Consider the following 25893-nt stretch of genomic DNA (forward strand, 5'->3'; position numbering starts at 1 on the left):
AATTTCGTGTCGTGTCGTGTCGGGTTATCGGGTCGTGTCAGAAATTGCCAGGTCTACACTTAACCCATTCATCCAAGCAAGAAACAGTAAAGAGACCTAATTGCCCAGAAACAACAAGATAGTTTTCAACTTCTCAATTATGATATCACAAAATCAATTCAGTTGAAACCAAAAGCTTAATTTCAATTCAACCAAATTGCAAAGCAAGAAGGATTAATGTATGAAAAGCAATTTCATACCTTCGCGGGAAAACTTGAAATTTCAAGCTTCAATTCAAGCATTACATTGAAGGAGGTTGGTGTAAGATGGGCATTGATGAACAGCAATCCTCACACGGGCGAGAAATCCTTTACTGTTCGCATGTTTTAACCCTTTCTCTTTTTTCTTTTTTTCTTTTTTTTTTAAATTTATTATTATTATTTTTTATAATCAAATAGGAACCGGTAATATTTATCAACTAAATTAATAATCAGAAAATTATATAATAAATCAAAATATTACCCAAGATAAGATTAGGTCATCGTTCACCCAAAACAATAGTGACCTTGTAGATATATATTTATGAATTATTAAGTCATAATTATCAAATAGGAGTCCATAAAGTTGCATACAACAAACCTTGTTAGAGTTGTATACCAATTTCAGTTTATCTTGATGCCCAGGTAAACGTGATTAAAAAAATATATATATATTGCAAAATAAAAATTCCAGAAAACAGTGATACAAAATTGTGGAAGCATCTTTATGAAGTCTCATAGGATCGATTAGTCAAAATAGCCAACCAAAGGATGAACACAAATTATGCTTCACTTGTGTCAATCATCTACAATTAATCAAATTACCTGTGAATTGAACCCTAAGCTTGTTGTGTGGCTTTGATACCACATGTAAGACATATTCTGAAATCACAACAATAAGACATTAGGATCACAAACAAATCAAATCAATATAACATATAGATCGACTAATTATATTAAACTTCTATGTATAATGCGGAAGACATTGTTATGAAGATGAAGCCATTGATGAACTCTAGGTTGTCTTCTCCTTCCAATACTTCAATAATATCTCTCTGCTATATGAATAGGGTTCAGCGTAACTTAGAGATTAAACGTATGGAAGTAGGGACTTAACCATAGTATTTATATCATTAGGGTTTAATCACAACCGGCCTATTATTGGTTGTGAAAATCAAACCATATCACTTTAGTGTTTAAGTCCCACCATGATACTATATCTTTGTCGCGAAATCCATTAGATTTCTTTAGGTTAATTGCAAAAGGTCAATTGCAAAGGATAAGACTCCATAATCCTTATTTCATTAGGACTATCAGATTACTTAAGTTGTTAACAACTTGATAAACAAGCGGCTTACAACACAAGTAATCCAATACATCATTCATTGTCATTCACAACTTTATAGGAAGTACTTTTGTTGCTCGCCCGAATGACCGACAGGGCTTTGTTTGAATTTTCCCAATATTCCCCCATTCATCCACTTTCGCATCACCAAGCATTAATATGCATTGATCCCACTCCTTCAGCTACATCTTGAACAATAGCGATGGTCTGGGCATTTTCCTCCTCCACGATGATGCTAAACACCTCCTCAAGTCCCATTACAATCTCAACTGTGTCAAGATGTTAGACCAATATTGGCAATTCTTGACAAAATGCATGAGTCTGTAATAGCTTAGACTTGTTATATATTTTCAATTGTAATTGTTCAAGTCTAGGAGGTCTCTTACTCTTTTGATGAGAAGATGTTACGTGAACAAGATACACATTCAGGTATGTTTGCATGCATGCATCCAATTACATTCATCTATATCTCATGATATTGTATTTGAGATAGGTCTTTTATTAAAACTACTTTCAAGATAAATTGATTAGATTTTCAAAAGACTTATCTGATTGCATCCAACTAAATGGATTGCATGGTTGTCATTGTTTTAAAAAGAAAAAGTTGTTGCCGTGTGTGTCTAGGAGTTGTGGTTTTAAAAGGTTTGTCAATTTAGCTAAAACCGGTTTTAGTTATGAAATCTTATCAGTTTAAATTGGTACCCGTGCATTGAGGATTTATAAGGAAGCTTTGAAATTGTTTTAAAGGTGCCGCATATGCATGTTTTTTTTGGGAACAAGATTGGCAGCAACTTTGGTTTTTAAAAGAGAAAACATTACCTTCAGTGCATTAATCTAAAATTAACTTTTTAGTGGCTGCCATCTTGTGGTTTGAATAGCATGTGTTTTTAACGGGAAAATATTATTTTCATGCTGATTTTCATTTGGTTTTTTATTGAATGTCAATTATGAAAATGTGCCTTGTGATTTTCGTAATTGATTGATTTTTCAACCAAACACTTCATCATATAAACATTCTACATGATCGAGTTAGTATCTTGCAAAGTTCGAGGAAAAAGTGATTGACGATCGAGTTAGTGTCGTGCCACTCCAACTCGAAGACTGAAGAAAGATCGAGTAGCAAAGCGCGAATACAAAGCTGCCAACTGGTATGTGTGTCTGGTTGATGAGTTTTTTTGTAAGTCTTTATGTATTCCTTCTTTCTTAGTGCTTCCTGGCTTGGTAGCCCGAGGATTTTCCCAGTGGTGGGTTTTGCCTCGTAAAATCCTACATCAGTTGTGTACTCTTTATATTTATGCTGGATATTTTGTGTAGGATTAAAGATGCATAACTGATTAACATAAATCACAATTTGAACTAATTTTAAGTTGGAATTTATTTATAATTCTAGTAAAGTTAGTACCCATCCTAGGACTTTCAATTGGCACCAGAGCAGGTCACTAAAAATATCTAGTGAGATCCGTGGGTAGTCTAGGATGAATCGGTCTATGGGTTCAGTTTCTCATCCGCCACATTTTGATGGCGACAACTACGCTGCATGGAAGGCAAAGATGAAATCATTTCTCTGGGCGCTTGACGATAGAGTGTGGCTTGCGGTTGAAGAAGGCTGGGAACCTCCAACAGTTGAAGAAACCAAAGGCGAAGGACAGTCTTCTGTCACTATTTCTATGCTTAAGCCTAGAAAGGTATGGAGTGAAGATGAACGCAACTCTAGCACATTCAATCAAAGAGCATTGAATGCGTTGTTCACTGCCGTTTCTCCTGAGCAATTTAACTACATCAGTAAATGCTCAACGGCGAAAGAAGCTTGGGATATTCTTGAAGTTACTCATGAAGGTAACTCCACTGTCAAAGAATCCAAGCTTCAAAATTTCATCACACAATTTGAAAATATCAAAATGCTAGATGATGAGAGTTTTTCTGACTTTTATGCTAAACTTAGTGTAATTGTCAATGGTTGTCACAATCTTGGTGACAGCATCCCAGAACATAGAGTTGTTAAGAAAATTCTAAGGTCTCTTCCTTCTAGGTTTCATGCGAAAAGGACAGCTATAGAAGAATCGAAAGATTTAAACACCTACAAGTTGGAACAATTGATTGGGTCATTACAAACATATGAGTCTGACTTTACTGAAGTCAAGAAAGGAAAAAATGTAGCCTTCAAAGTCAATAATGAAAAAGTGAATGAGGATTCATTTGAAAGCCTGACTCAAGATGAATTTGCTCTTCTCACCAAACAAGCTAGAAAATTTTTGAAACTTAGAAGTTCCAGAGGACGTGAAAATCGAAATAATTTTGATTCAAATTCCAAAGTTCCTCGTTCTCGAGATTTGTCTCATGGAAATTCTTCTAAGTTTGTCAAACTTGGTGAAAAGAAAAGTTCAAATGACAGAGACAAGTGTTTTGAATGTCAAGGGTATGGACATCATGCTCATGAATGTGCCAATACTCTTAAAAAGCTGAAGGATGAAAAAAACAAGGCGTTAACCTCCACTTGGAGTGACAGCGATTCAGAGAAGGACACGACATCTGAAGATGATGATGAAGTGGTTGCGTTTGTTGGAATCTTGGATGGATATGAGACTGATGACTCGGTAGTTGAAGAACCTGATTCTATAGAAGTCTTACAAAAGTATACTGCACTTTATGATATCACCATGAAAGTGAAGAAAGAAAATGATGAACTGAAAAATAAACTTGTGCAGCTTGAAAGCGAGAAGAAGGAAGTAGAGATTGAGCATCAATCTCAAATGGAGCATGCAGAGAAGCTACGAGAGTCAATGTTGGAAAAACTACATATGCTCGTATCTGACAATGAAATTCTTGAAAATGAATTAAGAGGCATGAAAAAGAAGGTCGAAGAGTTTAGTATTGGATCAAGAAAAATTGACAAAATGTTAAGCTATGGAAAAAATTCAGGTGATAAAAGTGGTTTAGGTTTTGATGTGACTGGAAGTTCTTCCTCCTCTGTTACTAAATTTGTCAAAGCTTTACAAGAACCAAGCAGAAAAGAAAGTAGTGATGAACCCTTTGGAAATTCGTGTACCACTACAAATAAGCCAAATTCTGTGAGCACTTTTGTTGATCCAAGAAATTTCATTAGGTCAAAAACCTTCATTCCTACTTGCCACTTCTGTGGAAAAATAGGACATATCAGACCTAGATGTAACAAACTTCGAAAGGAAGATCGAACTAAGCACACCACCCATTGGATGTCTAGAAAATCAAATCTCAAAATGAGATTTGTTGCTAATCCGAAGCGAATGAATAGGATTTCAAAAAGAATGCTAAATTCCATCACTCCAAACTTAAAACAAGTATGGAGAAGAAAGGAGACTCAAGTTTGCCTATTGGATAAGATGTCACCATCATCTGATGAAGACAATCTTACATGTTTGGTGGCTTTTACTGCCCTCTCAACTTGTCAATCTGATACTTGGTATCTCGACAGTGGCTGCTCGAGGCATATGACTGGAGACAAAAGATGGTTCACAACCTTCACCGAGGATTGTAAAAATGGAGCAGTCACTTTCGGAGATGGAAAAAGAGCAAGGATTGTTGGAAAAGGAGAAATCAAAACTCTAGGAATTCCATGCTTAAAAGATGTCATGTTAGTTGATGGACTTAAAGCTAACCTAATTAGCATCAGTCAAATTTGTGATGATGATGATGCTGAAGTATTGTTCAATAAATTGAAATGTTGTGTGAAAGTTGCTAGCGGGATAGACATTTTTGAAGGAAAAAGGTCTAAAGACAATTGTTATTGTGTGAATGCAAATGAATCACATGTGCCAAATATATGCAACAAAGCAACTGATGATGTTTTGGATTTATGGCATAAAAGATTAGGCCATATGAATTGTAAGGATATAATCAAGCTTTCCAAGAAGGAATATGTGAGAGGTTTACCAATGTTGGCTGGAGAACTTGGAATTTGTGGAAAATGTCAAGTGGGAAAGCAAACAAAGAGTTCACACAAGTCAACAAACTACATCTCAACCTCACAACCTTTGGAGCTAATGCACATGGACTTGGTTGGACCAGTACAGACCGAAAGTATTGGGGGAAAGAAATATATTCTTGTCTTGGTGGATGATTTCTCACGTTTTTCTTGGGTTGCATTCTTGCGTGAGAAATCTGATGCGTTCAAAGCATTTTGTGGCTTGTTGAATAGAATTCAAAATGATAGAGTTGCTTCAAATGATCGTGTGATAAAACTCAGAACCGATCACGGAACTGAATTTGAAAATACATCATTTTCTGAGTTTTGTGATGAAAAAGGAATTGCTCATAATTTTTCTGCTCCAATCACTCCTCAACAAAACGGAGTTGTTGAACGGAAAAATCGTGTGTTGCTTGACATGAGTCGTGTCATGCTGACTAGCGCTCGTTTGACAAGTCATTTTTGGGCTGAAGCAGTCAGCACCGCTTGCTATACTGCAAATAGAGTCTATCTTCGACCTGGTACAAAGTGCACACCATATGAGATTTGGAAAGGAAAGAAACCAAACGTGAAGCATTTGAGAGTGTTTGGAAGTATATGCTACATTTATAGAGATAGAGAAATGTTAGCAAAATTCGATTCACGAAGTGATATTGGAATTTTTCTAGGATACTCTCTAACTAGTAGAGCATATAGAGTGTTCAACAAAAGAACTAAAAATGTCATGGAGTCCATTAATGTTGTTGTGAATGACTCCTCCTTAAGTATTGAACAACCTGCTTCAGATGAAGAATTTCTTCAAAGTAAATTAATCGATGAGTCATCCACTACTCAGGTTGAAGTGCACCAAAATGTTGATTCAACAAAAGCGTTGAGAAAAGGACACAAGCAAGTGCAAAAAGATCACTCCAAGTCCGACATTATTGGCAACGTGGAAGATACCATACTAACAAGAAGCAAAACTACTGCTGTAGTAAACTTCACGTGCTACATATCAAAGATTGAGCCAAAAAATGCCAAGGAAGCTCTTTTAGATGATGATTGGATAATGGCCATGCAGGAGGAACTCAATCAATTTGTTAGAAATGATGTATGGTATCTTGTTTCCAGACCCAAAGAAACAAATGTTATAGGAACAAAATGGGTTTTTCGAAACAAAACCGATGAACATGGTATTATAACGAGAAATAAAGCTCGTCTAGTTGCTCAAGGATACACTCAGGTAGAAGGTTTGGATTTTGACGAGACATTTGCTCCTGTTGCGAGATTGGAGTCCATTAGGTTGTTACTTGCTTTTGCATGTCATCTGCGTTTTAAATTATATCAAATGGATGTCAAGAGTGCCTTTTTAAATGGAGTACTTCAAGAAGAAGTATACGTGGAACAACCAAAGGGGTTTGTTGATCCAAAACATCCTGATCATGTGTATCGATTGAAGAAAGCTTTGTACGGTTTGAAACAAGCTCCTAGAGCATGGTATGAAAAACTCTCAACCCATTTGTTAACGAAAGGATATACTCGAGGAGCTGTTGACAAAACCTTGTTCGTTAAAAGAATAAACAAGGATGTGATGATAGCTCAAGTGTATGTGGATGACATAGTATTTGGCTCAACATCTGACATACTTGTCAAAGAATTCACTGAAGTTATGCAGAGCGAATTTGAAATGAGTATGTGTGGGGAATTGAATTTTTTCTTAGGATTACAGGTCAAACAAGTTGAAAACGGTATTCTTGTCTTTCAGACAAAATATGCAAGTGAGCTGGTTAAGAAGTTTGGTTTGGATTCAGCAAAACCAGTCTCCAATCCCATGGCAACAACCACAAAACTTCACAAGGATCCAAATGGAAAAAGTGTTGATCAATCCCTCTATAGGAGTATGATTGGAAGTTTGTTGTATCTTACTGCTAGTAGGCCTGATATCTCTTATAGTGTTGGTGTCTGTGCACGATATCAAGCTGATCCAAAAGAATCGCATTTGGAAGCTGTCAAAAGAATCATCAGGTATATACGTGGCACGGTTGATTTTGGTTTACATTATTCGTTTGAAACCAATTCTGAAATTGCTGGATTTTCAGACGCCGATTGGGCTGGAAATGCTGATGATCGGAAAAGTACTTCTGGAGGATGTTTCTATGTTGGAAACAATCTTGTCGCTTGGCATAGTAAGAAACAAAATTGCGTTTCCTTATCCACTGCCGAAGCTGAATACATCGCTGCTGGTAGCTGTTGTACCCAACTGCTTTGGATGAAGCAAATGATTCGTGATTATGGCATTAATCAAGGCACCTTCTCTATTTTCTGTGACAACACTAGTGCTATAAACATTTCCAAGAATCCAGTTCAACATTCTCGTACCAAACATATTGACATTCGTCACCATTTTATTCGTGTTCTGGTTGAAGAGAAGGTTTTAATATTGGAGTTCATTGCCACTGAACATCAACTTGCAGACTTGTTTACTAAGCCTCTCGACACTCATCGTTTTGAAACTCTTCGAAAGGCATTAGGAATATGTCGTATTCTCTAAACTTCATTGGTTTCCATTTTTTTTTCTCTTTTTCTTTTTCTCCCTTAGTTATTAATTTTTTCTTAAACATCAAAGTAAAAGAAGTCCAAGTCTTGTTAGTCTACCAAACTTTTGTCCACTGCATTCTCTGCTTTGTGCTATACATAATATGTTTTTGCTTTGATGGTTGATACTATATGTATGTTTCCTGATTAAACTTGACTTCTTACCTGCACCTCTGCACCCTGTGAGATTTTGAGCCTCTAGTTAGTGTATGCATTTTTCATACACTTTTACTCGTTTCTGTGTGCTCTATCTTATGTGATTTTTAACTCTCTAGAACTTGCTTTGCGATCTCTCGAGGCTTTGTATCACTCTTTACTCTTCTGTTGAGATGACAATAAGAATTACGATTTTTTTTTCTTTCCTTATACCCCAGTGCTTTATTATTTTTCCGCATTATTGAACCTCTCCTTCAGTTTATATTCTCTGCTTCACTTCTTATACCCTAGTTCTCCCCACAATCCAAGCCAGTTGAATAAATTTTTTAGGCAAGAGTCCAAGACTATTTCCCATTGCAGCGCACAAATTGTGCTGACAGAATCTTTCCAAGTCAAGAAAAGCTATCTCAAAAAAAAAAAAAAAAAAAAAAAAAAAGGGTGAAAAATCAAGATTCGTGTGTATAACACACCTGGCAATTGTTTCTCTTTGAAGTCACTCAAAGGTATTCTTGTACTTGAAGACCACAAATATATTAAATGTGCAAAGCACTCTCTATTGCTCTAGTGGTTCTCTCTGTCTCCACCTCTCTTCCGTTTTATTTCGACAGAATTCTATAGCTTCTTGGACTTATCTCTTCCATATTTTTTTTCTTAATCCCGTACCTACATCCTGCTATCACCCTTCGTAAGAACCTATTTTCATCTCTTGAGGGTAATTTGTTGATGTGTGGAGATGAGATTGCTCTGCAAGCCTATGGTAGGGTATTCACATAATGATTTTTTTTTTGAGTGTAAACACTTCACCCCAAACACCTTGAGTGAACATTGAGAATATTCCTTGTGAGGTTAGGGGTTGCTCTTGAGTTGGCTTGTTTAATCATATTGCATCTCTATAGTCCTGACTATTTTGGCTTTCTTTCGTTTGTATTATGTTTCAGTGGACATTACAAAAAAAAAATAATAATAATAATAATAAAAAAATAAAAAAATAAAAAAAATAAAAAATAAAAAAAAAACGTTTTTTTTGTTTGCTTTTTTCCTTTTGACTTCTAGATAATGTTCTTTAGGATTTAGCATAGGATTTAGCATGAGTCTGACGTTTTGTTTGTTTTTTTATTTTTTCTCTTTCTTTGCTTTATCCCCTTTGTTTTCTAGATAATGAGTCGTTTTCATCTTTCTATTATTTTATTTATTTATTTTTTTCTGCTTATCTCTTTGGTCTTTTAAGTTGGATTGAACTTGGACTTCTATTTTGGCTTGGTCTTTTTATTCCCGTGCTTTTCCTTTGTTCTTTGTCAGTCGAACATCTCCTCCTCGTTTGTTATTTATACCGTGGCCTCCATCTTCCTTTGCTGTCGTCCTTATTTTTGTTTTCCATACAATTTTTTCATTATGGTTTCATCACGCAAGTCTGCACGTTCTCCTGCTTTGAAAGGCACAACTCCAAGCATTATTCCTTCCTTCTCTTCTCCCCGCACAGATTGTTTTCGTCCCCACCTGCTTCTTCAACTTTTTCTGCTGATTGTCCCACTGAGGTTTTCAAGCGTCTTCTTGATCTCAGCAACCAGTTCTCTCAGTTGGAGCAGTTCATTAAGATTTCTATCATGGATCTTAGTCATCGACTTTCTCAATTGGAGCAATGTATCCATCGTATCCCCAATCACATGCTTACTCCTCTCATTCATATTTCATCCTCTGATGATGAGTCTGACTTCCGTCCTGCCAGTGTTCCACCACCTTCTCATACTCCATGTCCACCAATTCTGGAACGCACACCGCTGCCAACTCCTACTTCAGACGATGATATAGAGGAAGATCCTGAGGAAGATCTCTACTGGGTTACTGATGACGAATCGTTGCCTAAGCATGATTAATTTGGCTTTTCCTATGACAAAAAGGGGGAGAGACTATAGTTAGGGGGAGAGATTTTAGTTAGTAGTTAAGGGAAGTGATTTTTTTTTTGCTAGAATAATGTTTTAGTCAGTGAGGGTTTCTTTTAGTTTATTATTTGGATGATACGTCATGTTTGAATGATTATCTTTATTTCATTATTTCATAATAAAGCTTCTTTTTAGTTTTCTCTTTTGCATGATGAAAGATAGTTGAATGATTATCCTTATTTCTTAGTAAACATGCAACATCTATCTTTTGTACGTCACGGGTGTTTTGTTTAATGTGTGCAGATTACAGACTTCAATGCATAAATTTTAAATTTTTAAAATATCGTATTTGAGGGTTTTGTCAAGGAAATGCCAAAGGGGGAGATTGTTAGACCAATATTGGCAATTCTTGACAAAATGCATGAGTCTGTAATAGCTTAGACTTGTTATATATTTTCAATTGTAATTGTTCAAGTCTAGGAGGTCTCTTACTCTTTTGATGAGAAGATGTTACGTGAACAAGATACACATTCAGGTATGTTTGCATGCATGCATCCAATTACATTCATCTATATCTCATGATATTGTATTTGAGATAGGTCTTTTATTAAAACTACTTTCAAGATAAATTGATTGGATTTTCAAAAGACTTATCTGATTGCATCCAACTAAATGGATTGCATGGTTGTCATTGTTTTAAAAAGAAAAAGTTGTTGCCGTGTGTGTCTAGGAGTTGTGGTTTTAAAAGGTTTGTCAATTTAGCTAAAACCGGTTTTAGTTATGAAATCTTATCAGTTTAAATTGGTTCCCGTGCATTGAGGATTTATAAGGAAGCTTTGAAATTGTTTTCAAGGTGCCGCATATGCATGATTTTTTTGGGAACAAGATTGGCAGCAACTTTGGTTTTTAAAAGAGAAAACATTACCTTCAGTGCATTAATCTAAAATTAACTTTTCAGTGGCTGCCATCTTGTGGTTTGAATAGCATGTGTTTTTAACGGGAAAATATTATTTTCATGCTGATTTTCATTTGGTTTTTTATTGAATGTCAATTATGAAAATATGCCTTGTGATTTTCGTAATTGATTGATTTTTCAACCAAACACTTCATCATATAAACATTCTGCATGATCGAGTTAGTATCTTGCAAAATTCGAGGAAAAAGTGATTGACGATCGAGTTAGTGTCATGCCACTCCAACTCGAAGACTGAAGAAAGATCGAGTAGCAAAGCGCGAATACAAAGCTGCCAACTGGTATGTGTGTCTGGTTGATGAGTTTTTTGTAAGTCTTTATGTATTCCTTCTTTCTTAGTGCTTCCTGGCTTGGTAGCCCGAGGATTTTCCCAGTGGTGGGTTTTGCCTCGTAAAATCCTACATCAGTTGTGTACTCTTTATATTTATGCTGGATATTTTGTGTAGGATTAAAGATGCATAACTGATTAACATAAATCACAATTTGAACTAATTTTAAGTTGGAATTTATTTATAATTCTAGTTAAGTTAGTACCCATCCTAGGACTTTCACAAGAGAATCGGCGCCAAGTTCTGCAAATTTTGAGCCAGCAAACACATTGATATCTTCAGTTAAGGCCAGCTGCTTCTTCACTATAAGCCACACACCTTGGTGATAGTCTCTCGTTTGGCTGCATAAGAAACTTGGAAGTGCCCAGATCAGGAACTGATGGGTGGAAAGAGCTTTCCAGTGATGGAAAAAGAAACTGATTTCAAACCAGAGCTCCTGCTGCTGGGTGCCAGAGCGGGCTTAAAAGAGGTGGAAATGGCAATAGAAGCTTGAGGGAGGGAAGCCATTGAAGTTGACAGATGAGAGATCTGATATCGAAAGAAGTGGGAAATGGAGGGAGACAGATCACCGAAATGGGGTTTTTCTTTTTTATTATTTCTCTTTCTTTTTCTTTTTTATTATTTCTTTCTCTTTCTCTCTCTTTTCCTTTTTCTTTTTTATTATTTCTTTCTCTTACTCTCTCTTTTCCTTTTCCTTATCTCTTTTGTTACCTTTGGCCCGAAAGAGGGAGAACCCTCTTTTCTTTTTCTTTCTTATTATTTCTTTCTCTTTCTTTTTCTTTCTTTTCCTTGTTTTCTCTTTCTTCCTATCTCTCCCTCAATGCCTTTCACATTGCCCGAAAGAGCTATATATATAGGAAAGTGTTATTGACACTTCAAAAATCTCATTCTACACTTCTCGTAAGTGTATCTTTCTTTCTAAATATAAAAAGTTTAAAGTGTAGAATGAGCAATTTGAAGTGCAAATAGCAATTCCCTATATATATATATATATATATATATATATATATATATATTATATGAAAAGAGATAACAAAGAAAAGAAAAGTTGCCCGAAGTCTCTCTTCTCCCTCTTTCTATTTCTTTTTCTCTTTTCTTCTCTTTTTCCCCCTTTCTTTATGTTTTCCAGTTTGCCCGACTTCAGGCATTTTTCCAGTTTATCGCCTTTGCAACCAACAAAGATACTTCCATTGTTTTTTGTTGGTATCAACAAGAAGGAATACAAGCTAGACAACAATATTCTTTCCAATGCTAGTTACACTACCAATTGCCTTCCTGGCCTTGCCAAGTTTATCAACGACCAAAGGACAAAAAAGGTAGACGTGCCTCTTCCTTCAACATCATTCCTGGCAGCACTGGAGCCACCAAGACTATTGGAAAGACATAGCAAACAAAGTTGCCCTTTGTGATCAGTACGTGGAAGGGCTTCCACTCATTGTGACTTTATTATCATGATGGAATTTCAAATATTCCCATTTTCTACAAGAGAAAATATTGCTTAGTGGCGAGGCTTCTCCAGGTGTTCTTCATGCTCAATGTCTCTTATGCCTACTATATCATCAATCTTTTGGAAGAGCATATTGGAGCCGTAAGTTTCACAAACTTTGCTCAAATTTGTAAAACTTGGGGAGCTTCTGTTTGCACCTAAAATGTACCCAGTTTTACTCATTTGGGCTATTCGGGTTAAATATGGCATTTGGAGGACTATTGTTCAAGAAGGCTAACTTGGAAAGATATTTGGCTGTAAGTAGGATAGTTTGACATTATAATATTGTTTTTCCCTTTTGTTTTGGTGGTGGAGGTGTACCAAGAACTTTGTTTAATCAAGACAAATGCATGCCTTTTTGTAAGTGGATGAGAATGCAATATGAGAACTTTCGGGCAATGATATGTGGTGAAAGAAGCTAGCTTGCTTCTTTTAATTATTTTATTGCAAGTGAGGAATAGACATGTGGTGGAAGCATGCGATGGAGATACAAACTTGCTTATTTTAATATTATTTCACAATGCAAGCTGGCAGTGAAGTGCATTCAGGCAGGTTCAATGTTCCCATCAAGGGGTTCTCTCAGATCTCTATATAAAGAAGTAAAGGCACAAGGAATAGGGACACGCAAACAAACGATCAAATCAGCTCATCAATCTCCTTGTAGACATTTAGCTTTAGCCAAGCATCCCTTACTTTCCTTGTTTATTAGTTTTGTTGCTCATTAGTAGTATCGATCTCATTTGTAGTTTTATTTATAACCCTCAAAGTCATTCCCCAAACCACCAGAAATTGTCACAAGACTAGAGCAAATTGCCCGATCCCTCGAGAACAAGCTCGAACCTTGTATTTGGCATCCCTTTGTACTTAGAATGCTTTGTACTTTAAATAAATACATTTCTATACAACTCATTTCCAGTCATTTACTTTCCTCGGTCATCACACTTCCAGCAACCTTGTCATTTAGTTGTTGTTACATTTCTCCATATAATTAAAGTCCTTATCTTTAGGGCAAAGAAAGAACCTTGATTTAAGCCACTCCCACTCAATGGCACAATCTCTTGGTTAGAAGTCGAACTCAGGCATAACTTCAATCATTCAAAACCCATCTACTAGCAACATCTAGTAGTGGCACGCTCGCACCCCCCAGTTCCCTATTTGAGTAAATTCCCGGCATGCCCATGAGGCCCATGAAAAATTTAGGGGGCAATCAAGAAGCACAACTTGAAATGGGTCAACAAACTCGCGTAAAAAGTTTGCCTATAGGAAAGGAAATTGTTATTGGCCCTTCAAAAATCTCATTTTGCACTCCAAACTTTCTATAATTAGAAAGAAAAATACACTAGTAAGAAGTGTAAGATGAGATTTTAGGAGTTCTAATAACACTTCCCATAAAAAATCCCGAAGACTCACTAGTTTTTCTTCGTGCTTAACTCTAGTTCATATAATGATTCAAGAAAAAAAAAAGACTCGATTTATTACTCTATATGCTCTTGCCAAGCAGGTTTTCACAAAATAGGATTTCCACCTCTTTTTTGAATTTCTTGGACTACTAGGCATATCTTAGTTTGTGTATCCTTTTGCTCCCTCTCTTACATTTATTCACTGTTCTAAAATCCTCAGACGGCGCTAGACGACTAGCCACCATCCCAATTAATCCCTAGGCATTTGAAAATTATGAAATGACACATAGATCTGCCTATGCGTCCGCCTGACCCCGCCCAGGCACCCACCTAGGTCGCAACTCTCACTTAGACAGAAAATCGATAACTTTCATTTTTCATTTTATTTTATTCAATAAAATGTAAGAGACTTGTTGAATACTTGAACGAACACTTATTACATGCTTGTTCCCCATGTTTTCAATATTTTATAATTTATATGTCATTTTATTTTACGATTTCTGTATTCCAATACAATTATATAATTTTTAAGTGTAAATAGGCACTTTTGTATACGATATATAATAAATATATTTAAATCCGCCTAGGCGCTAGACCCCAGCCTACTGCCTGACTAGGCCTAGACTTTTAGAACCTTGCATTTAATTATAGATTTGACAGTTAATGCTTGTTCCTATTAGAAATTCGCCCTCCTTAGTTCCTCGATAGTTAATGTTTGTCATTTGTGTAACATTTTCCTCACTTTTCATAGGTGAAGTTGGAAGATGCATCTCTTCTTGCATCTAAAGTCGATATGTTACGGTAGATGGTCTCTTGCGTTTTGGCAAGGGGAATGCAGGAAAATGCTTGAACACTGAAGATTTCCTGTAGATATGGCTTTGGGCTCGCCTGCTTTCCTCTTGGTACGTGAGATGCAGTATTTGACATTCTTGTACGTTGATCTAATACGATAGGGTGATTTCAAGCTTACTCGGACAAATTTTTGTTACAATGGATCGCACGCCCGGCACACATGTTTTGGCCTTGTGTGTCCATAACTCAAAGTAGGTGACCTAACGGCCGCACGTAACCGAACAACCATTTGTTTATTGAAGTGTTTGCTTGTAGTTCATTACGGATCCCAAGATCGAGTTGAGACGAGCAATGGTGACCAAAAGTAATTGTATTCTCAAATTGAAATGAGGCAAATTAGCCAAGACTGCAAAGGAATTGATGCTAAAACCTTGAAAGCGAGGGTCAACCGTCACCTTATTTGCTGGTTCTTAATCAAACCAGAATTTGGTGAATTACGTGAACCATATTTGATCAATTTTTGCTTCTCTTATAGGAAGAAAATTACATAAAACGGGTTTCCAGCCACGATGACGTCCTAAACCAATAACGCATTGGTATGTGTAGAACAATTTACACATGAGAATGCATGAACCGAGACGTCGTGCGTTGACGAATTTGTTCTGATGACAACCTAATGGTATGTTTCATGGTAAAATGTGTCCCAAGAAAGTGTGAAACAAAAAGAAAAACTCAAAAGTTGACATTGGGGGTGAAATGTGTATGTGGTCCAAGGTAAATTATACAAAGAATGCAATTACAAATCACATTGGTAAGCTAAAGTAAAGTGCATGTAGGAATCCAATAATTGTTGACAACATATTACTATTTTCTCTATCAATCTTCTGCAGCGAAAAGCTGGGATAACCTAACGCCGTGTATCCTCCGAATTCATTTATGAACTGCTTTATACGCCAACTTAGGGAAACCCCGTGACACGGGAAAAGGGATCCCCGGAAAACAGTAGAAAAGTATCTCTTCTCAGATAAATTTATTGAATGTTTGAGGAATCTCGATTTGCTTAATCTCTCGTATCATTTCAATTCCTGCCAAAAGAATTCCTTCAAAGAAAAGAAAAAAAGAATCCTGCATCAAAATAACAAAGTCTGATTATGCACGGAACAACGCCAGCTCTGCTGGCTACAATTGAAGATATCAGGCTGATAGTAATGACATTTAGGAAGGCTCCAACATATTTATTTTCTCTAACCAAATAATGTCTCGCATGTCTTGTAAAACATTACTTGCACACTCTAGCCTTTCCGACAGGGAAAAACAAATATCTATTTAGCTGGGTACTGGACATGACAGTTAATTTAATTGCTGCAAACATAAAGACTAGTCCAGTTAATTGCTGTTCGATGCATCTTTTTGTTGGTAATTTGTTGGTCGACATGGTTAAGTAAAATATGCAGCAGATGCATGTATCCAACAACTAGTTAAAGGGCAAAACATACTCCATAAAACTTTTAGGTCGGAAGAAGCGGCTGTCTCTCATCAGGGCCCACCCGATGACTAGCCTGGAAAAGGTAAATTTGTAAGAAAAGAGTGAGGCAAATATAAAATCAACATATAATATTTACAAGACAGTAATTTGCAATTCTAACCTCTTCATTTGCCCCTGCTGCCATATTAATAAAGGAATCCTTTGACCTGAATCAAGAAAACAAGTAGAAAAAATTAATTAATTTTCCCCCCATGAATTTCTCCTTTAGCCTGTCACCTAAATCCCCATCCAGAATCATAGTTGATTTCTTTTTGGTTGATTTATGTACACTATATGTGCTATAGAAAAGCCAAAACATTGAAAGTACGTAAAATTCTTAAAATCATTATCCTTAGTGGCCTACCCTTGTTAGCGCCTAACAGTAAAACATTTAATACTTGGCTTGGTGTTTGTGTCAAGCATACAACATGAACACAGTAATCTCTACATCAACTCCCAACTAATGATGCCGTCACCCACCACTACCCCATATGACAAATGGGCAAGAAGAATGAGCAGATACCTGTGTTTATCATCGACATCTATCATTTCTAGCTTCCCATTTCGTTCCTCCTCCTTGACTTTCGAAATGGGAGAAAAGAACTATACAGAAAAACAAAAGAACAATGGTCAGAAAATGATGTCATCAGAAAAACAAAAGAGAAATTGAAAGAAAGCTATCTCCAAATTATACAATTTTTTTCTTGTGAAAATAGATTTTCATGCTATTAACTAAAGTGAAGAAAAGAACTCATTTATCAAGATTACCTGGTGCATCGAGATGAAGACTATAGAAATTCCTAAAACAAAGTTCATAGTCAATTTATGACCAAACAGCAAAGCAGATGCTATGCCCGTGAAGATAGTGGCAACAGTGGACGAGTACTTCTTTAGAATTGTATCTGAAAACATTGAATGGCATCCTTCGATTAATGAGTGACAAGAAAATGAAATTTAACAAAAACGTGCCACAGGTGATGAAATCATAAGCTGAATACAGAATCTCGCTCATTAAAGTGTACTTAGGAGTAATCTCCATAATACAGCAAGCACTTCCATACCAAATTGGCATGACATGTAAACCTGAAGAGGCTATTGCAGAAAACTAACCTGCATATTTGAAGAAAAAAGAAGACAGAATTCCTTGTGCTGCATTGTTAGCTATCAGAAACATTGTAGCTCTTGAATGACCATGAAGGATATCAAAGCTACTTGGTCCTGAAACATTCAAACAACATGAGGTTACAACTCAAAACACCTATTTCAAAATTTCATAAATTTCCTTAACAGAATAGCACTGTGAAAAAGCACAATGAAGTTCTTATTTGTAAATTGGACCCTCCTATATCAATCAACTATATAGGACAATAATTCTATCCAAAACCATTTTGATTGGTAAATATCACTAAGGATATGAAGAGAATAGAACGGCAAATCTCTGGATGACATGCCAAATTTTTGAAACAAACTAATAAAGAAATTTTGCAAATAAACCCATTTTTTTCCTTAAGCACGTGGTTAAATAGAAAAGCAAACAAATCAACTATTGGAGGCATCTTAAATAGCTGAAGATAAAATAAGGTGATATTCTGCGCGCATTAATGAAACTTCCTTTCACTGCATTTGGATTTTATATGTGCCTTGTGAGGGTGAAAAAGGTTGGCTCAATACAAGCCAAGATGGATGTGAAGAAAATCCCACATCGGAGTACAACAATAATCTAAGGTAGGTGTTCCGCTTCTAGTTGCACCAAGGCCTTTTGAGATAAAACCCCACACTTGAGGTCCATTGGTCTTGATACCACCCAGGGGATTGGGCCTAGATGGTTAAGTGAGGACAATATCAATGCACGGCAGCCTTAGTAGTGAACACTTATGGAGCCCGTGACATAACACTTTGTGGTCTCTAATTGCTGTGTACTACTTCTGTATGTGGGAATTTCGTTTAGAATGTTTTTATTTATCAAGAAAACTAAATAATATATTTCACTGCAAAAATAATAAACATAGTGTTGTTCATACCTTTGACAATGGCCATTACCAATATTCCTAGAAAGTTGAATATAGCACCATACCCATATAAGAATAAGTTCTGCAAAGCCAAAAGAAGAAGACTTAAGATGAAGACGATAAATTGTCGACTTATATTTATCATTCTTCAATAACTGTCCATACTTAAATTTAACATAGGATATACAATGAAACACGAGTTGCTAAGATATGGTTTAAGAAACTCTAGGTTCAGAAGCAAATTGGTCACAGATGAAGCTAGACATCTAACAAAGCAAAATAATCAATAATTAAAAATATTCAGTGTTTAAGGGTAAAGGCATATCCTTCCACCTTGTTGCTGACATCTCGGCGATATGTTGTCGCATGTACTAAGCTTCAACATCAGTGAAATACTGAAAATTTGAGGCAAACTGTTTATTTTCCTTATACACCCAAAAATCGAGAGAACTCTTGGCAACATTTCAACTATATGGGATACCTAAGTACCAAGAGACTATAGCATGCTCATCATTTTCAAATTCCATCCCAAATACAACCCTATCCATATATCACTAGGATAATTTTAAAGAAACAGAACAGGAAGCTCCACCAAAAATAAAATTCGCAACACGAGTAAACAAGATCCATGTTGATGATAGATTGGGCCAACTCCGGTAAGTATTGACACAAATTACAGGTATCGAAGCAAATGGCTATTTGCTACCTCTAGAAAAATCAATTCCTCAACATCCTAGAATAATAATAACCCCACTTACTTTCATGCCTCGGCATAAAAACAAGTCATAAAAGTCCTAAACTCACCTGGAGGTATATGCTTGTGTCATATTGGCTCTTCAGAGCATACTCATTATAAACAGAGGCCAATGATGGAACTGTTACCTGTAAGATGAATCTGAGATAAGTCTCCAACATGCATATAAATGTCTTGGAACATAATTTCGAAGAATACTTTATTCAAGCCAGTAAAAGGAGTTATGCACCTAAAGGTGCCTGTTAAACAGGACATCACCACTAGAAACAACAATTATCATTAATCACTTACAAAGATCAATGTGTAGATGTATGCGCCCGTCGAAACTGGAAGACCTAAAGCAGTGGAACCCTCGGGTAAAGATCGCAATTGATTTACACTAATTCCAATGAGCAACAAAGCAAGGGCTTCCCACTGTATCAAAGTATTATCAGTTTGATAAGATATAGCAATCATAGCACCCACAGGAATGTGTTCAAATAAGATCATCCAAAGTTCTATAACTGACTACTCCCCGTTTGTAGAAACAGGAAAAGAACAGAAAAGCTGGAGTAAAAGAAAATGTTTTCTTGTTCTTGACTGGAGAGATTAAAAAATGGAAAGGTACTAACCTGAATTATTGAAAATCGGCGCTTCATTATCATTTTCAACAAAACAGCAATCACCAACACCTACATGTCCACAGTCAAACTTGTTGAAGTAAAACAATGACATATCTAACTCCTTAAAAGGAGACCTGCAGGATTTCTACAGGTGAAACTATGTGAACAAAACAAGGCCTTGTTAGCTTATCTTTTCCTGAGATTGAAAAATCGCCGATATCACCCAAATATCGCCAATATTTCGGCAAAATTGGCTTACCAACAATCAATACGGATGTAAGGCAATATACGTCCATAGTTTCGCCAAAAATCTCCAAAATTTCTGTAAATTGGAAATATTGACTCAATTTCGTTATTTGGTGTATAACTGGTCACAATTGGAAGATTTTTGAGAAATTTGGGTGGATATCGGATAGTTTCAAGAGAGATCGACTCTTTTTCAGTGATTTTCTTCTCACTCCTTGGCGCGTGCTTTTCACAGATGATATCCCTTTGTGTATGTTTCTCGCAGATGACAGCCCTTGGTGTATGCTTTTCACAGATGATATAATGTTGATAGATGAAACGCAGGAGGGAGCACTTAACCTTTGGCAAGAAGTGTTGGAATCTAAAGGTCTTCGCCTAAGTAGGTCAAAGACAAAGTATACGGAGTGCAGGTTCAATGGGAATGGGGTCCAAATGAGAAAGGGGTGAGGATTGGAGATCAAGAACTACAAATGAGTGAACATTTTCGTTATCTTGGATATGTCCTGGCAAAGAACGAATATTTTAATTGGAGATCTCAAGCATAGAATAAAAGGAAAACTAATGAAAAGGGCTTGAAAACTTTGAGTTTTAACGATAAGGACAAAATAAATGGTAAAGTAAATAGTACCAGGATTGACTTTTTAGTGTAAAAATATGGTTTTTCATTAAAGTGAATAGTACCGGGAGCTTTTTGTTAAAGTTCCCTAGAATAAAAGCTAGATGGATAAAGTGGAAGAGTGCATCGGGTGTGTTGTGCGACCGTTGTATGCTACTAAAGTTTCTATAGGACCGCAATAAGGCTAACAATGCTTTATAACACAGAATGTTAGCCGGCCAAGCATCAACACGTGCAAAAATATGTGTAGCGGATATGAGAATGCTTCGTTGGATGTGTGGCCACATGAGAAAGGACAGGATTAAGAACGAGGATATCCGACATAACATATGAGTGGCCATAATTGAAGATGACATGAAAGAAAATCGGTTAAAGTGGTTTGGACATGTGAAACGAAGACCTACACATGCTTCGGTTAGAAAATTGCGATTATGATAAAGGCTAAGGGAAAAAGGGGTAAAGGAAGACCTAGGAAGACTTAGAAAGAGACTTTAGAAAAAGACATGGGGTACTTTGGAGTACTTGGAGCTCACGGAAGAATTGACACAAAACCAAGCGTAATTCTCGGATTTATACAACCAACTCTACTTAGTGGGATAGGGCTTTGTTGTTGTTGTTCTTGTTTTTCCTTCTCACTCTAACCACTGTTTTCAAAGCTTTAATGAATGTTTCTGCTAGTTTTCCTTATGAATTGGGATTGGGATCACGCAACTCAAAGAGTGGAAGACCCTCAAACTTCTCAGCTAGTCATTGGACTGGTTACTGGGGTGTTGGCATTTAAAGGAATGAAGAAAGAAAAGGAAGTTTAAAAGCACTTAATTCATTAGTGTTAGGTCAACATTAGGTATTAAACTTGTCATTCGAGTCGAACTTAATACATTCAACTTATAAATGAACAAAAATATCACTAGACTATAATGCTAGCTATATATAAGTAATACAATTCTTGTTAACCAAAAAAAAGAAATCCAAATGCATGCCTAATGTATGCATTGTCATTTGTCACAACACTTCCTAAAGTTTATTCAAAGTTCTCATGTTTTAAAGAACCTATTCGCCATTTTTTAATTTATTGTCGATATATCTACTGACTACGATATATTTATCAATATATCCATAAATTGGGCTACCAATACATTCACTAACATCGATATAATAATCCTTGATCTCTTCATGCTGGATGCAAAAATGCATCCCAAGCTACTTCTGTGGAAGCAACAACAGGGGTGCAGATTATTCTGTGATATACTTTTATACGATGTGTGCGTATGTTGTAAGAGAGAGAGAGAGAGAGAGAGAGAGATACTTATTTTATTGAGAGGGATCCCTTTTGTTAAAATCCAAAAGGGGTCAGATACAAATCAGAAACAATTAAACAAGAAACTAAAAAATTCTTTCGGATTGTTGGGCATTGTCAGTTTTTGGGGTCAGGTGAAATAGAAAGATTCTTCAGTATTTAGAGGTGGGTATGCATGAACTTTGGGATTGAAAATGCTTCTGGCCTGTAATTTTGGACTTCAAGAGTTCAGGGAATCTTCCCTTCCAGGGGTTTTTATAATTATGATAAGGTCCCCTGGTTTATCTAGAAAATTTTTCAAAACATGCGTTTTAAGCCAATGTGCGCATTCCATCTTCATGCATTGAAGATACACGCGTCTATTATGATATGAAGCTTGTTTGTTATTTAAAGTATGCTTGTACTGAGTAATCACATTAGTTGTTTATTGAGATTCCAGATAACACTGATGCTCCTATCAATTCATGAAATTGTCATTAGCATCACTAAGATACCGATAATAATACTGTTACCTTCAAATTGCTCAGCATCTTCACAGTTGCAGGATTAAAATATAGCTGCAAAAAAAAAAACTTAATTATTTATGGACTATAATTAAGTAAAAGAACTCTCTAAATTCAATGAATGGGTAACCTCCAATGGAGACCAGGATAAACTTTGGATGACCCAATACTACATGAAGCCTAAGGAATGGCCAATTCTGTTAGCCCATACTATTCAATAAAACTGCTCGGAACTAAGCAGTTGTGGTATGACCATATCATGTTGCATTTGAAGTTTGGTGCATGACAACATATCTCTAACCAAAATGTCTCCATTTTTTACTGTCTTTGTTTTGTGAGATCATTCCTCTTTAGCCAAACACTGCAAATACTACTTCTAAGTAGACCTGCAAGATACTCTACACCCATTTCAAAGGGCTTCAAACATGGGGGAGAACCCTTAGAGCTAAACATCTTGGTTATATCCAAAATTTGACTATATAGGGTATAGCACAAGTCCATCACTCATGCTAAAATTTGGAAAGTTAACCATATACGCCACCACAACACATAGATGCATGCTAAGAGGATCTATGAAATAACTATACCTGCATGGTGAACTTTAAATAGTTATTAATAGCATAGAGAAATGCTGGAACAGCAAGAAGCACATTATTGCGAGCTGCCTGCAAAGGAGAAAAACAAATATTGTTGGATCACAAATTACCGTGTTGGCTTTCATATAAACTTCAAATATGAGCAAGCTTACGAGCTAAGCAAGATAGTTCAAACATGGATGCCAAGAAATTATTTAATGAAGAAAACAGACTGCAGTGTAAAAGGAGAAGATACAGTTTCCTAATAACAGATCATGCAGAACAAACTAAGGGAGTGCCCAAATTCCATCTGTTACAATATCACGAACAGACAAACATTATGAAACAAGAGCTTAAAAAATTAACGATTGTCACGCAGTGAAAAGACAACCTGCATGAATGTAGAAATTGAGAGAAGAGGCTTCTCCCCAACTTTCTGATTCCTAGCCTGCAGAATTCAACCAAGATGTCAATAAGAACAAAAGAAAACTAAGTCCATCAGGAAATGAAATAATTAGTACTTTGCAAAAGTCAACTAATATAATCTAGAATGTGAGAGTTATGACCATCAGACATCTCTCTTCTCCATAAGCAACGTGCAAACAACGCACAAGCAAGTTTTTCCTTTTGGCATAATTAATTCTATTATCTTCAATAGGTGGGAGCTCCTAAGTTATCACCAACGCATAAATGGGTGCTCACCCAAGTGCACCTCACATGGCACTAAGGTATTTTCTAGCCTCATCTCAGAACCTCAGCATACAATACAAGAGTTGATGCCATTGACAAGACATGTCAAAATTTTGAGTAAACTTCATATGGAACCTTATTCCAGGTGCTGGAACTTAACAGCACCAGGGCATAACAATATCAAATGGCATGACGATTTCGTACAAATTTAAGTAAGGGAGAGAAAAGGAAGCTGTTGACATACCTGCAACAATAGCATAACGACAGCAAATAGAACCTTTGCTGCCTCTGTTAAAAAGTTTACACTAATCGGGCTAAACTCGAATTTTCCATCGACCTTGGACATATAAACCAGGATAGGCTGATAGCAAAAATACAAAAAAGTAAGCATGTCAGGTAATAATGAAATTGGGATGAAGAACTGTCCACAAAATTTATAGCAACAGTTTGCAGCTTACTTCATAAACTCATATCAAGTTTTCACAAGCAATAATAGATTTCCTAAGGGACTGTTTGAAACAGTTGTTAGTGCGACTATATCTGCAATATGAATGATCAATTTGATTTCATTTTTAATATGCTTCCTAACATGTATGGTAATCATCTTCATGGTCCAAAACAAGAAAATTAAACATATATGTTGAATCAGGAGATAAAATTCAACAAAATTACTGGAGCCATTAATGTAATAGTGATGAAAATAAAGATGGATGGCAATGTAATCATTTGTAATAACGTGGAAGCTACGGGAATGAGGATGGTAGGGGTGGTTTTGTGCTAGTTTGAGGGTTGACAGCAGATATTATAGGCTGACAACAATTACATTGTTAGCAACCTTCATAGTTGCAAAAACATGCTCAAACATGTTCAGTCATGTAGAAATATTGGAAAGCTGAATTATCAAATACGTTTCTAAAAATTAGAGATTTCATATATCATTTCTTATAAACTTCTCTACTTGAAGTTGAGTAGTTCTCCGTGCAATCAATCATTTGATTCCCATGAAAGATAAGAAAAACACGATCAAATATGAAAACAAACCTGTAAACCGACAAGCATACAATCACCAACGACCAAGAGTACATTGAGAACACGTTGCTTGGATGATAACCTGTTCTTGTGGCGGTCATAGGCCCTGGAGAAAGCTTTAGAGTTCGGGGCAACAATCTTTGAATGGCATACACTACATTCTATCATCCCGTTCTTCATTAGTTTTCCCTAGTCCGCACTCTACACAACGATCAAAAACTACAAAAAACATAGAAAAAATCCATAATTTATCCATAATTTAACACTACATCTCATAATATCATACCCTCTTAAAAATTAATAAGCATTCTTCGTGAATTTTTGGTATAGGCCTAATTGCAACATAACCATTGATAACAAACTACGCACGACAGGATAAAAAATCCATACTTCAGAGTTCAGACCTACCAAATCAACAAGGCCTTCCAATCCCCAATAAGACCACATTACCAAACCGTCTTTATATTTTCAGCTTCATTTCTTTTTCCAATACACTTCCTTTGCAACCAAACGGAAGGCAAATGGCAGCTCAATTCGATCAAACACCTCAAACTCATTTATCACTCACAAATCAGTATAATTCAACCAGATCTTGCCCTTACAACAACCAGAATCACACAGAGACCACAAAACCAGCTAAAAATCCTCACAGTAACTCTAAATCGAATCAAATAACAACAGAAAGAATACAAACGCAGACAGAGTTCAGATCTTGCTGAATCCTCAGCCAAAACTTGGGCTAAAAAAAGGGACAATTCGAGCGTTACTAACCGAATTGCAGCAATGACGGGAGCTAAATCACCTCCAAACAGAGCATTGATCTGAGGCTTCAATTGGGTCGATCCACACTCGCAGAAGCACAGCAATTCCCACCACTCTCAGAAACCGATTGAAAATACAGAAGGGATTTGAGAAGTGGAGAAGGCGAGAATTCGAATTCCGGAATCCTCGTTTTGGTGCTTCAATGGGAATTCGAATTTCCCAGAGATGCGAGGAAAATGCAACGGACAGAGAAGATGAATTCTGCGGGGAATGTTTAACGAAAGAAGGAGCGGCTTGTTTAACTCTCTCGTCTCTCTCTCTCTCTCTCTCTGGAAATGTATTTTCTAATAATTAATGATTTTTTTTTTTTTTTTTTTGCTTTCATTTTAC

At 36.3% G+C, this 25893-nt stretch overlaps 1 protein-coding gene across 3 annotated transcripts; it reads right to left on the reverse strand.

The window, feature by feature from the left end:
• Positions 1-15609: 15609 nt before the first annotated feature.
• Positions 15610-25667, reverse strand: LOC125475404 (CMP-sialic acid transporter 2). 3 transcript variants are annotated; one of them, XM_048580126.1, is made up of 16 exons: positions 25513-25667; positions 24754-24960; positions 23957-24073; positions 23414-23470; positions 23035-23112; positions 22457-22501; positions 19795-19854; positions 19475-19597; positions 19234-19311; positions 18442-18511; positions 17531-17638; positions 17189-17322; positions 16944-17023; positions 16542-16587; positions 16392-16454; positions 15610-16020 (listed from the first exon to the last, which is right to left on the reverse strand). In XM_048580126.1, the coding sequence occupies exons 2-15, from the start codon at positions 24919-24921 to the stop codon at positions 16404-16406; spliced, it is 1215 nt and encodes a 404-aa protein (XP_048436083.1). In that variant the 5' UTR covers positions 24922-24960; positions 25513-25667; the 3' UTR covers positions 15610-16020; positions 16392-16403. The 3 variants fall into 3 exon arrangements, with proteins under 3 accessions (XP_048436083.1, XP_048436084.1, XP_048436085.1); XM_048580127.1 differs by lacking the exon at positions 25513-25667 and adding an exon at positions 25150-25437; XM_048580128.1 differs by lacking the exon at positions 25513-25667 and having other exon boundaries at positions 24824-24961.
• Positions 25668-25893: the final 226 nt, after the last annotated feature.

The sequence above is a fragment of a genome, unplaced genomic scaffold (genome assembly GCF_019419815.1).
Source record: "Pyrus x bretschneideri cultivar Hongxiangsu unplaced genomic scaffold, Pyrus_bretschneideri_v1 Contig147, whole genome shotgun sequence".
Taxonomy (NCBI): Eukaryota; Viridiplantae; Streptophyta; class Magnoliopsida; order Rosales; family Rosaceae; genus Pyrus; species Pyrus x bretschneideri.

What these genes read in the sequence shown, in the direction of transcription:
- LOC125475404 (XM_048580126.1), bottom strand. Translation starts at nt 24,921, where the DNA reads ATGAAGAACGGGATGATAGAATGTAGTGTATGCCATTCAAAGATTGTT. An exon ending in GTATGCTTGTCGGTTTACAG is followed by an intron (nt 24,074 to 24,753) that starts GTTTGTTTTCAT and finishes TTTTGCTATCAG; the next exon opens with CCTATCCTGGTTTATATGTC. An exon ending in ATTTAAAGTTCACCATGCAG is followed by an intron (nt 22,502 to 23,034) that starts GTATAGTTATTT and finishes TTTTTTTTGCAG; the next exon opens with CTATATTTTAATCCTGCAAC.